Source organism: Eleutherodactylus coqui, chromosome 12 (genome assembly GCF_035609145.1).
Source record: "Eleutherodactylus coqui strain aEleCoq1 chromosome 12, aEleCoq1.hap1, whole genome shotgun sequence".
NCBI classification, from domain to species: domain Eukaryota; kingdom Metazoa; phylum Chordata; class Amphibia; order Anura; family Eleutherodactylidae; genus Eleutherodactylus; species Eleutherodactylus coqui.
The window spans coordinates 126317773-126331309 of NC_089848.1; the positions used below are offsets into that span (position 1 = coordinate 126317773).

Genomic DNA, 13537 nt, shown 5'->3' on the forward strand with positions numbered 1-13537 from the left:
TTATGGATGTAGTCTGCTGAGAATCAGCCTTAATGTCCTTCTGCATAAGTGTCAGTCATTAATAATGTATCGCTGGGTGTCACCTGCTCTGACTCACTGCTCCTAATATACATGTCACTCTATATTTAGGCAGAAAACCAGCTAACGAGAGTGTGGGGAGAATCCGAGAATCACGACGGGAAGTGGAATAAAGTGGAAATTCATTTGGGGAAGCTGAGAAACTTTGAAGTCATATTTGAAGGCGTCCGGATAAGAGATTTCGGAGGTGGAGCCGCCATTGATGATGTTGAGTTTATAAACTGTTCTCCATGTGAGTAGCAACTAATTCAGTGATTCTAATGTCTTATCAGAGAATATCTCCGTACCACAAAATACCTTGTAGACCCCTTCAGACGAGCGCATTGTAACATGTCCGTAATACGGATCCAAATGATGAACGTGTTGAAGAGGACAATACAACCGTATGTCATCAGCGTATCATCAGTATCTGATCAGCATTCACTTCCGTATATTTTATTTTCTACTCGGCAAATACTGATCCCAATTTATCCACTAGAAAAGCATCCAAATACGGCGACAAATGTAGGAGAATTAGTCAGGCTGTGAAAAATATGACCATGTGAATAAATACATAGTGTGAGCGCAACTGTGTTATTGGATACAATGTGGTGCCTAATTGGGCGTGGTTGATACGAGGTCGGAGAATCAATACATGTAACATATAAGATGTGTTCACAAGATGATTCCACCTATGTTTATTGTTCAGGAGAAACGGCATCCTACAGCGGGCCAATCATAAGAATAGCAAGCCTTGTGATAACATGCAACCAATTGTAACTTGTATCTGTATCAATATATTAGCATATAAAACTAAACTGTTAGCAAATATTTCAGCTCAAGGCTCCCATGTTATCTGGAATTTGCTAATGGTTAGACCCCCTGAGATAGCAATAGTGTTAAAATCTAATATTAATGTTATGTCCCTTTTACATGGGACGACAATCATCTAAATGACTGATGTCACCGCTAAGGTCATTAGCACTTGTGCAGAGCGTTTAGACTGACAGACTTCACTGCTGGATCATGGGTTTCTCCATAGACTCCTACGAAAACCTTTTGTGCTCAAACGTGCACAAAAAAACATGAGAATCAACCCATTAAAATCAATGGGTTCTATTTGTGGCATATCGCACGTGAAAAAATTGCCCATGCAAATTCATGTGCAAATACGCCAGTGTGCGGCCGCCTTATGGAAAGGGTGTAACAGACATGTGTGTTACAATGTGTCACATTATCCCCGTTGGGTATGTAGGGGCAGGTTTCTGTAGAACATCCTGCTTATGGGCAAAAACACATGGGCATACGTGCGACTAAACTCGCCACTATGGAGTGTAGTTGAGCATGAACCCGGGCTTTTTTTCGGGCTATTCAAACTCCATGCCATAGCGCGCAAGTAAAAAAAAAAACTGTGAGATGATTGGCCAAGCCCTATCTTTTCTTGCTCGTACTATTAATGGACGCTAATGAAAACAAAACCATAGAAACTACGCCCATGTGAAGAAGACCGGCTCTTCAGTATACCGTACATCAGCACGTTTCTACTAAAATACAAAACAAAGCACAATATTACAATATATAGTTACCCTCACAAGGGATTTACATTCGCTCCGAATTACGGTCCCTAAAACATGGACCAAATACTAAGTTAAAATGCTCTCGTCTGAAACCAGCTATTGGCTGTGTTCACATCAGCGTTTTGCTTTCCTTTTTTCCTGTTCTAGCCATCAGTGATGGTCCCGCTGCTGAGACTCCCGCTGATTCCTGAAACGACGGGGTTGCAGAACTCACCCGAGTGCTGTGCTTCTTCCTGAACCAATGATGAGACAGGGGGTGTGTCTCAGACTACCTCAAACTAGGCACTGTAGCTAAACTATATCCACAGATCACAACCCCGCCCTAATAGAGGGAGATAAAAAGCAACAAAGGGGCAAGGTCTTAAGAAAACTAAATAGCAAGTAAGGGGCCCTATTCTAACATGAATCATCGAATATCTGGATATATAAACAGTAGGTGGCGCTGTTCTAACATTATTCCTGGAATATCTGGGGGTAGAAACATTTTAAGTGTAAATACAAAAAATGTTTCTAATTATGTGTTGGAAGTGACTACAAACAATATTTTTCTTATCTTTAACCTCATTCTTCAAGTTGGCATATCATCTCTAAGCAGAGAAGGGTTACCGGCATGCTGGGCTCGGACAGACTTACCAAGATAAAAAGTATTTACTTAGCTTTTATCTTAGCATCATAAAGCCACCCCATGACGAGTGTGGGGGGGTGGGGACTGACATCCTGGAGGTAGGTGAAAGTCTCATCATTAAATGAAAGACCTGCAGAGATAAAACACACGGGGCTGGAATAAACTGTCGCCGCATCAGAATACCGGAAAATATCCCGCAGTACAACATCTGTGAGGAATTACAGCTCTTCCAGAAATGTTATCCCTTGGCGGAAATGCCTCTTTCTAAAAATGACATTTTACGTAATGCTACGGTATAACCCCCCCCCCCCTCCTGAAACAAAATAATAATAATAATACGAATATCATAAGTCACTATAGAGTTCTGGGCCCATATAGAAACTTGACCTCACAGAGCCCCTAAATACATCTGTTGTACTTACCCCAGGGCGTACTTGGAACAGCATGTCTACGTAAATATGCCCCATGGTCACATGGTCTGTGAGGCTGAAAAAAGGTGCCAGTTTTCCTCATTTTGGGGCAAAGAATTCTTTCCCGACTCCAATCTGGGAATCGGAATAATCCCCGAATCACCGACCCTTCTGAAGTAATCAGTCATATAACATGTAATATTATTACACTCCTGGCCCCTCTTGCACTCTTTTAATGGATTCTCCATCACCCCGTCCTCCGGCAGAGAGTTCCACAGTCTCGCTGCTCTGAATCGTCCTCTGATATATTTATACATTGTGTATTGGAACATTTTAGAACTAAGTAAATCTTGTTATTTGTAATGACCAACTTATTCCGCAGCGCTTTCAGGTAATTTATTTATTACCCCCACCAGCTGAGTGCTTATTACACCAACCTCAGAAGGATGGAAGGCTGAGTCAACCTTGAGCCAGCTACCTGAACCAAGCATAGATTGAATTTGCAACCTTCAGGTCGTGAGCACCTAGGACTGCATACTGCCTTCACACTCTGTGCCGCACGCAGGGAGCTTTCACATGAGATGGAATAGGCCACATGATGCACTGCAAGCTGCAGTAAATCCCACATCAAAACTGGCGGAGTGTCATGATTGATTGCCTCTTATGACGCACATCTTAATAGCATGCCTGTGGAAATACAGTATAATGCAATACCATGATACAGGTGATCAAACAATCCCTGTGGAGGTTTGATAGCTCAGCTGGCTAGGCAGGCGCAGCCTTTGCCGTATGTATCAGAGCGATGGTTGGGCCCCGCTCCCAACATGGCATGATAGTCCAGCTGTACAGTGTCTGACCTGAATTGGCAGAGGATCGCTACTTCCCTTAAGTGATGTCAAAAACGCCTGGCATCCGTGGGTGATCGCACAATGCCAAGCGCAATATCAGGCCGAGTTCCACGGCCCGATATCACAGTCACCCGTGGGAGATCAGCTTAAGGCTTACCACCTGATACGAGATGATTAGACATAGTTGGACATACTGGCCTTATTGAGGAATATCGGCGTATATCACACCAAGTCTTATTAGAACTTCGCAGTCTTAAATTGCGCCAAATTTACAGAAGTGGTGCATCAACTTGTAATTTTAGCACAAATTATACTGCGCCAAAAATATGAAAGATGCGCCAGAAGTGCACCAGTTTTCACGTAGCAGTGCTGCATGCGCCAAAAATGGGCCAGTTTGTATTCTAAAATCTGTTTTTCACCACAAATTAAATTCAGCTTTATGTAATTGTATGAAATAGTCAGTCAGCAGTCGGATTCCTGATTTAAGCCCATAAAATGGAGGTAAAACATAAACACGCCCCGCCCATCTCGTTTACTTGCCACCATAAGATGCAGTCATATCCGCATAACACTACTACATGCGCCACAAGTGCGCCAGTTCGTATTCGGAAATATTTTTTGTTCCAGAAATGTTATTCTGCATTGCCCACAAATATAAAGTAATTGGTAAACAGTCAAAATAATGAAAATAGAAGAAAAAACGGGGCAAAATAAAGAATAAATACACGCCGGTCGGATTTGTGCTAAAATAATCGAGCTCCAAAAATTTGTGCAAAACGCTTCCTCATTTACACCGACGTCCGTTAGGTTTTATTAGCGCCACTTTTTACCGATACTTTCTTGTAGTAACGCTTCATAAATGTGTCGTATTCGGGAAGGGGGGGGGGGGGGTCGGGTTGACAAACTTGCCGGATCTTATTCTCTTATTCTTCTTCTTGGCGCAAAACTCTTCTTTGCCTAAAGCTCTGGCGCAGTTTCAGATACAGACCTGGTGGAGGCACATTGATGAATCCGGGCGGCTGCATCGCGCGGGATGTTTTCAGGCTCGCTCTGCTCCGCTAACCCCGGGGTCAGTGATTTCTATAGAACTCATCCTTTATCCTTTGTCAGTATCTACAGTAGTGCGTTAACCCTCAGAGGGACTGCATTTTTAAGTAGTTTATCTTTAGTAGTACGTAAGGCCGCGGGCAACATACTGATGGGGAGACTGGAGGTTTTGTACTTTTATAAAAAGGAAAGGAAGAGTGTTGTTGGTTTTCAGATATTTCAGTAGCATAAAATACATAAACCTTCCTAATTAAGGTGCTTTTCAGACAAAGCAGTATAGGCAGCACAAACACCACCACAACCAGGGGCAATATAAAACAGAGAGGGGGGTATTAATGGCACTATTACCAGTGGGTACCACAGGGGGCAGTATTAGAGGGGTTACTAGTGGGATACAATAGGGGGCAGTATTGGGGTGGTTACTAGTGGGATACCAAAGGGGGCAGTATTGGAGGGGTTACTAGTGGGATACCAAAGGGGGCAGTATTGGAGTGGTTACTAGTGGGATACAATAGGGGGCAGTATTGGAGGGGTTACTAGTGGGATACAATAGGGGGCAGTATTGGGGTGGTTACTAGTGGGATACAATAGGGGGCAGTATTGGAGGGGTTACTAGTGGGATACAATAGGGGGCAGTATTGGAGTGGTTACTAGTGGGATACAATAGGGGGCAGTATTGGAGTGGTTACTAGTGGGATACAATAGGGGGCAGTATTGGAGTGGTTACTAGTGGGATACAATAGGGGGCAGTATTGGAGTGGTTACTAGTGGGATACCACAGGGGGCAGTATTGGAGGGGTTACTAGTGGATACCACAGGGGGCAGTATTGGAGGGGTTACTAGTGGGATACCACAGGGGGCAGTATTGGGCCCTATTCTTTTTAATATATTTATTAATGACCTAGTAGAAGGATCATGCAGTAAAATAGCAATATTTGATTGTACAAAACTAGTTGGGCCTAGGACAAAGCCTTGTGGTGCCCCACGTGATACATTCTTCTACTTGGATGTGCAGCCATTTATGACCACTCCTTGAGTACGATCACTCACTCAGCTGTGAATCCACCTAACAGTTGCCTTGTCAATCCCAGATTTAGTAATGTTTTCAATAAAGATGAGATACTTTGTCAAATGCTTTACTAAAGTCAAGATATACAATATCCACCGCATTTCCCTGATCAACCCAGTCATTCAATTCTGTCATAGAAGGAAATTAGATTCTTCTGGCATGACTTGTCTGTTACAAACCCATGCTGGCTCTGGTTAATTACTCCATTCTCACCCAAGTTCTTGCATACGTGCTGTTTAATAATTTGTTCAAAGATCTTTCCCCGTATAGAAGTCAGGCTCACAGGCCTGTAGTTTCCTGGATCCACCTTCTTCTTCCCTTTTTTTTAACATAGGGACAACATTTTTCCTTCTCCAATCTTCTAGAACTTCTCCTGTTCCAGGAATTTTCAAAGATTATGACGAGTGGTTCAGCAATTACCCCCGCTGTTTCCTTTAGTATCCTAGGATGTAATTCATCTGGACCTTGAGACTTGGACTCCTATAAGTTAGCTAAGTGTTCCCTCACCATCTCTCTGCTTACAGATAGTCTACATTCTTTTATTCTCCCAATAGCACGGGGAAGATCAGTTGATGTTACATCTACTTTCTGAGAGGAAACAGATACAAAATAGGAATTTAAAAGTTTGACCTTCTCCACATCATTCTTAATTAATTCACCATTTACATCTTGGAAGCATCCAATAGCATCTTTGGCTTTGCTTTTGAAATACCCCTAAAATCCTTTTCTATTGCTTTTGGCCTCTGTTGCAAGCCTCAATTCATTATCAGCTTTAGCTTTTCTGACACTTGCCCTACAGTTTCTGCAGACCGCATTATATTCTTCTTTAGATATCCCCCCTCCTCTTTCCAGTTGGTAAACATATTTTTCTTTGTTTTTAACATGCCTGCAAGTTCTGTGCTCATCCATAGGGGTCTCTTTAAATGCTTCCCATTCTTCCTTCTTTTAGGGATTGTTAATCATTGTGCTTTGAGAATCTCATTTAGCAAAATTTCCCATCCTCCTTGGACATTGCGGTCTTTAACCTCTTAGTGATTGAGACTGAGGTCAGCATTTTGATTGCTTTATATTCCATTTTTTTTTGTAGTGGCCATATTAACAAAATCTGTAATTTTGGCATTTTTTAAAGTTTTATTCACTGTGCAGTATAAATGAAATGTTAAATTAATTTTGCAGGCCGGTACGATTACATCAATACCAGTTTTTTTTGCCACTTTTAAAAAAAGTATTATTTCTTTGTCGCTGCATTCAAAGGCCCCCAACATGATCAGGTACACAACATCAGACATGGAACATATGACTGTCCCCGGGATCTTATAGTCCTGCCGTGTGTTGGGGATCCGTATCCTGTCCGCGGTCCGTACATGTCAGCAGGTCTTACAGCTCCTTACATTACAGGGATCTTCTAGTCCTGCTGTGTGTTGGGGTTATGTATCCTGTCGGCGGTCCGTACATGTCAGCAGGTCTTACAGCTCCTTACATTACAGGGATCTTATAGTCCTGCTGTGTGTTGGGGTTATGTATCCTGTACGCGGTCCGTATATGTCAGCAGGTCTTACAGCTCCTTACATTACAGGGATCTTATAGTCCTGCTGTGTGTTGGGGTTATGTATCCTGTCTGCGGTCCGTACATGTCAGCAGATCTTACAGCTCCTTACATTACAGGGATCTTATAGTCCTGCTGTGTGTTGGGGTTATGTATCCTGTCTGCGGTCCGTACATGTCAGCAGGTCTTACAGCTCCTTACATTACAGGGATCTTATAGTCCTACTGTGTGTTGGGGTTATGTATCTTGTCGGCGGTCCGTACATGTCAGCAGGTCTTACAGCTCCTTACATTACAGGGATCTTATAGTCCTGCTGTGTGTTGGGGTTATATATCCTGTCTGCGGTCCATATATGTCAGCAGGTCTTACAGCTCCTTACATTACAGGGATCTTATAGTCCTGCTGTGTGTTGGGGTTATGTATCCTGTACGCGGTCCGTATATGTCAGCAGGTCTTACAGCTCCTTACATTACAGGGATCTTATAGTCCTGCTGTGTGTTGGGGTTATGTATCCTGTCTGCGGTCCGTACATGTCAGCAGATCTTACAGCTCCTTACATTACAGGGATCTTATAGTCCTGCTGTGTGTTGGGGTTATGTATCCTGTCTGCGGTCCGTACATGTCAGCAGGTCTTACAGCTCCTTACATTACAGGGATCTTATAGTCCTACTGTGTGTTGGGGTTATGTATCTTGTCGGCGGTCCGTACATGTCAGCAGGTCTTACAGCTCCTTACATTACAGGGATCTTATAGTCCTACTGTGTGTTGGGGTTATGTATCTTGTCGGCGGTCCGTACATGTCAGCAGGTCTTACAGCTCCTTACATTACAGGGATCTTATAGTCCTGCTGAGTGTTGGGGTTATATATCCTGTCTGCGGTCCATATATGTCAGCAGGTCTTACAGCTCCTTACATTACAGGGATCTTATAGTCCTGCTGTGTGTTGGGGTTATGTATCCTGTACGCGGTCCGTATATGTCAGCAGGTCTTACAGCTCCTTACATTACAGGGATCTTATAGTCCTGCTGTGTGTTGGGGTTATGTATCCTGTCTGCGGTCCGTACATGTCAGCAGATCTTACAGCTCCTTACATTACAGGGATCTTATAGTCCTGCTGTGTGTTGGGGTTATGTATCCTGTCTGCGGTCCGTACATGTCAGCAGGTCTTACAGCTCCTTACATTACAGGGATCTTATAGTCCTACTGTGTGTTGGGGTTATGTATCTTGTCGGCGGTCCGTACATGTCAGCAGGTCTTACAGCTCCTTACATTACAGGGATCTTATAGTCCTACTGTGTGTTGGGGTTATGTATCTTGTCGGCGGTCCGTACATGTCAGCAGGTCTTACAGCTCCTTACATTACAGGGATCTTATAGTCCTGCTGTGTGTTGGGGTTATATATCCTGTCTGCGGTCCATATATGTCAGCAGGTCTTACAGCTCCTTACATTACAGGGATCTTATAGTCCTGCTGTGTGTTGGGGTTATGTATCCTGTACGCGGTCCGTATATGTCAGCAGGTCTTACAGCTCCTTACATTACAGGGATCTTATAGTCCTGCTGTGTGTTGGGGTTATGTATCCTGTCTGCGGTCCGTACATGTCAGCAGATCTTACAGCTCCTTACATTACAGGGATCTTATAGTCCTGCTGTGTGTTGGGGTTATGTATCCTGTCTGCGGTCCGTACATGTCAGCAGGTCTTACAGCTCCTTACATTACAGGGATCTTATAGTCCTACTGTGTGTTGGGGTTATGTATCTTGTCGGCGGTCCGTACATGTCAGCAGGTCTTACAGCTCCTTACATTACAGGGATCTTATTGTCCTGCTGTGTGTTGGGGTTATATATCCTGTCTGCGGTCCATATATGTCAGCAGGTCTTACAGCTCCTTACATTACAGGGATCTTATAGTCCTGCTGTGTGTTGGGGTTATGTATCCTGTACGCGGTCCGTATATGTCAGCAGGTCTTACAGCTCCTTACATTACAGGGATCTTATAGTCCTGCTGTGTGTTGGGGTTATGTATCCTGTCGGCGGTCCGTACATGTCAGCAGGTCTTACAGCTCCTTACATTACAGGGATCTTATACTCCTGCTGTGTGTTGGGGTTATGTATACTGTACGCAGTCCTTATATGTCAGCAGGTCTTACAGCTCCTTACATTACAGGGATCTTATAGTCCTGCTGTGTGTTGGGGATCTGTATCCTGTCCGCGGTCCGTACATGTCAGCAGGTCTTACAGCTCCTTACATTACAGGGATCTTATAGTCCTGCTGTGTGTTGGGGTTATATATCCTGTCTGCGGTCCGTACATGTCAGCAGGTCTTACAGCTTCTTACATTACAGGGATCTTATAGTCCTGCTGTGTGTTGGGGATCTGTATCCTGTCGGCGGTCCGTACATGTCAGCAGGTCTTACAGCTCCTTACATTACAGGGATATTATAGTCCTGCTGTGTGTTGGGGTTATGTATCCTGTCTGCGGTCCGTACATGTCAGCAGGTCTTACAGCTCCTTACATTACAGCGATCTTATAGTCCTGCTGTGTGTTGGGGATCCATATCCTGTCTGCGGTCCGTACATGTCAGCAGGTCTTACAGCTCCTTACATTACAGGGATCTTATAGTCCTGCTGTGTGTTGGGGTTATATATCCTGTCTGCGGTCCGTACATGTCAGCAGGTCTTACAGCTTCTTACATTACAGGGATCTTATAGTCCTGCTGTGTGTTGGGGATCTGTATCCTGTCTGCGGTCCGTACATGTCAGCAGGTCTTACAGCTCCTTACATTACAGGGATCTTATAGTCCTGCTGTGTCTTGGGTTTATGTATCCTGTCGGCGGTCCGTACATTTCAGCAGGTCTTACAGCTCCTTACATTACAGGGATGTTATAGTCCTGCTGTGTGTTGGGGTTATGTATCCTGTCGGCGGTCCGTACATGTCAGCAGGTCTTACAGCTCCTTACATTACAGCGATCTTATAGTCCTGCTGTGTGTTGGGGATCCATATCCTGTCTGCGGTCCGTACATGTCAGCAGGTCTTACAGCTCCTTACATTACAGGGATCTTATAGTCCTGCTGTGTGTTGGGGATCTGTATCCGGTCGGCGGTCCGTACATGTCAGCAGGTCTTACAGCTCCTTACATTACAGGGATGTTATAGTCCTGCTGTGTGTTGGGGTTATGTATCCTGTCTGCGGTCCGTACATGTCAGCAGGTCTTACAGCTCCTTACATTACAGCGATCTTATAGTCCTGCTGTGTGTTGGGGATCCATATCCTGTCTGCGGTCCGTACATGTCAGCAGGTCTTACAGCTCCTTACATTACAGGGATCTTATAGTCCTGCTGTGTGTTGGGGTTATATATCCTGTCTGCGGTCCGTACATGTCAGCAGGTCTTACAGCTTCTTACATTACAGGGATCTTATAGTCCTGCTGTGTGTTGGAGATCTGTATCCTGTCTGCGGTCCGTACATGTCAGCAGGTCTTACAGCTCCTTACATTACAGGGATCTTATAGTCCTGCTGTGTCTTGGGTTTATGTATCCTGTCTGCGGTCCGTACATGTCAGCAGGTCTTACAGCTCCTTACATTACAGGGATCTTATAGTCCTGCTGTGTGTTGGGGTTATGTATGCTGTCTGCGGTCCGTACATGTCAGCAGGTATTACAGCTCCTTACATTACAGGGATCTTATAGTCCTGCTGTGTGTTGGGGTTATGTATCCTATCTGCGGTCCGTACATGTCAGCAGGTCTTACAGCTCCTTACATTACAGGGATGTTATAGTCCTGCTGTGTGTTGGGGTTATGTATCCTGTCTGCGGTCCGTACATGTCAGCAGGTCTTACAGCTCCTTACATTACAGCGATCTTATAGTCCTGCTGTGTGTTGGGGATCCATATCCTGTCTGCGGTCCGTACATGTCAGCAGGTCTTACAGCTCCTTACATTACAGGGATCTTATAGTCCTGCTGTGTGTTGGGGTTATGTATCCTGTCCGCGGTCCGTATATGTCAGCAGGTCTTACAGCTCCTTACATTACAGGGATCTTATAGTCCTGCTCTGCTTTGGGGTTATATATCCTGTCTGCGGTCCGTACATGTCAGCAGGTCTTACAGCTTCTTACATTACAGGGATCTTATAGTCCTGCTGTGTGTTGGGGATCTGTATCCTGTCTGCGGTCCGTACATGTCAGCAGGTCTTACAGCTCCTTACATTACAGGGATCTTATAGTCCTGCTGTGTCTTGGGTTTATGTATCCTGTCGGCGGTCCGTACATGTCAGCAGGTCTTACAGCTCCTTACATTACAGGGATGTTATAGTCCTGCTGTGTGTTGGGGTTATGTATCCTGTCTGCGGTCCGTACATGTCAGCAGGTCTTACAGCTCCTTACATTACAGCGATCTTATAGTCCTGCTGTGTGTTGGGGATCCATATCCTGTCTGCGGTCCGTACATGTCAGCAGGTCTTACAGCTCCTTACATTACAGGGATCTTATAGTCCTGCTGTGTGTTGGGGTTATGTATCCTGTCCGCGGTCCGTACATGTCAGCAGGTCTTACAGCTCCTTACATTACAGGGATCTTATAGTCCTGCTGTGTGTTGGGGTTATGTATCCTATCTGCGGTCCGTACATGTCAGCAGGTCTTACAGCTCCTTACATTACAGGGATCTTATAGTCCTGCTGTGTGTTGGGGTTATGTATCCTGTCTGCGGTCCGTACATGTCAGCAGGTCTTACAGCTCCTTACATTACAGGGATCTTATAGTCCTGCTGTGTGTTGGGGTTATGTATCCTGTCTGCGGTCCGTACATGTCAGCAGGTCTTACAGCTCCTTACATTACAGGGATCTTATAGTCCTACTGTGTGTTGGGGTTATGTATCTTGTCGGCGGTCCGTACATGTCAGCAGGTCTTACAGCTCCTTACATTACAGGGATCTTATAGTCCTGCTGTGTGTTGGGGTTATATATCCTGTCTGCGGTCCATATATGTCAGCAGGTCTTACAGCTCCTTACATTACAGGGATCTTATAGTCCTGCTGTGTGTTGGGGTTATGTATCCTGTACGCGGTCCGTATATGTCAGCAGGTCTTACAGCTCCTTACATTACAGGGATCTTATAGTCCTGCTGTGTGTTGGGGTTATGTATCCTGTCTGCGGTCCGTACATGTCAGCAGATCTTACAGCTCCTTACATTACAGGGATCTTATAGTCCTGCTGTGTGTTGGGGTTATGTATCCTGTCTGCGGTCCGTACATGTCAGCAGGTCTTACAGCTCCTTACATTACAGGGATCTTATAGTCCTACTGTGTGTTGGGGTTATGTATCTTGTCGGCGGTCCGTACATGTCAGCAGGTCTTACAGCTCCTTACATTACAGGGATCTTATAGTCCTACTGTGTGTTGGGGTTATGTATCTTGTCGGCGGTCCGTACATGTCAGCAGGTCTTACAGCTCCTTACATTACAGGGATCTTATAGTCCTGCTGTGTGTTGGGGTTATATATCCTGTCTGCGGTCCATATATGTCAGCAGGTCTTACAGCTCCTTACATTACAGGGATCTTATAGTCCTGCTGTGTGTTGGGGTTATGTATCCTGTACGCGGTCCGTATATGTCAGCAGGTCTTACAGCTCCTTACATTACAGGGATCTTATAGTCCTGCTGTGTGTTGGGGTTATGTATCCTGTCTGCGGTCCGTACATGTCAGCAGATCTTACAGCTCCTTACATTACAGGGATCTTATAGTCCTGCTGTGTGTTGGGGTTATGTATCCTGTCTGCGGTCCGTACATGTCAGCAGGTCTTACAGCTCCTTACATTACAGGGATCTTATAGTCCTACTGTGTGTTGGGGTTATGTATCTTGTCGGCGGTCCGTACATGTCAGCAGGTCTTACAGCTCCTTACATTACAGGGATCTTATAGTCCTACTGTGTGTTGGGGTTATGTATCTTGTCGGCGGTCCGTACATGTCAGCAGGTCTTACAGCTCCTTACATTACAGGGATCTTATAGTCCTGCTGTGTGTTGGGGTTATATATCCTGTCTGCGGTCCATATATGTCAGCAGGTCTTACAGCTCCTTACATTACAGGGATCTTATAGTCCTGCTGTGTGTTGGGGTTATGTATCCTGTCTGCGGTCCATATATGTCAGCAGGTCTTACAGCTCCTTACATTACAGGGATCTTATAGTCCTGCTGTGTGTTGGGGTTATGTATCCTGTACGCGGTCCGTATATGTCAGCAGGTCTTACAGCTCCTTACATTACAGGGATCTTATAGTCCTGCTGTGTGTTGGGGTTATGTATCCTGTCTGCGGTCCGTACATGTCAGCAGATCTTACAGCTCCTTACATTACAGGGATCTTAT

The 13537-nt window shown here is 44.9% G+C and overlaps 1 protein-coding gene across 1 annotated transcript in view; it reads left to right on the forward strand.

Moving 5' to 3' along the window:
* Positions 1-13537, forward strand: part of MALRD1 (MAM and LDL receptor class A domain containing 1) — a 460314-nt gene that overhangs the window by 239160 nt on the left and 207617 nt on the right. The window contains exon 26 of the mRNA XM_066584724.1: positions 130-310. Within this exon, the coding sequence (XP_066440821.1) occupies positions 130-310 (181 nt within the window). The remainder of the gene's footprint in view (positions 1-129; positions 311-13537) is intronic.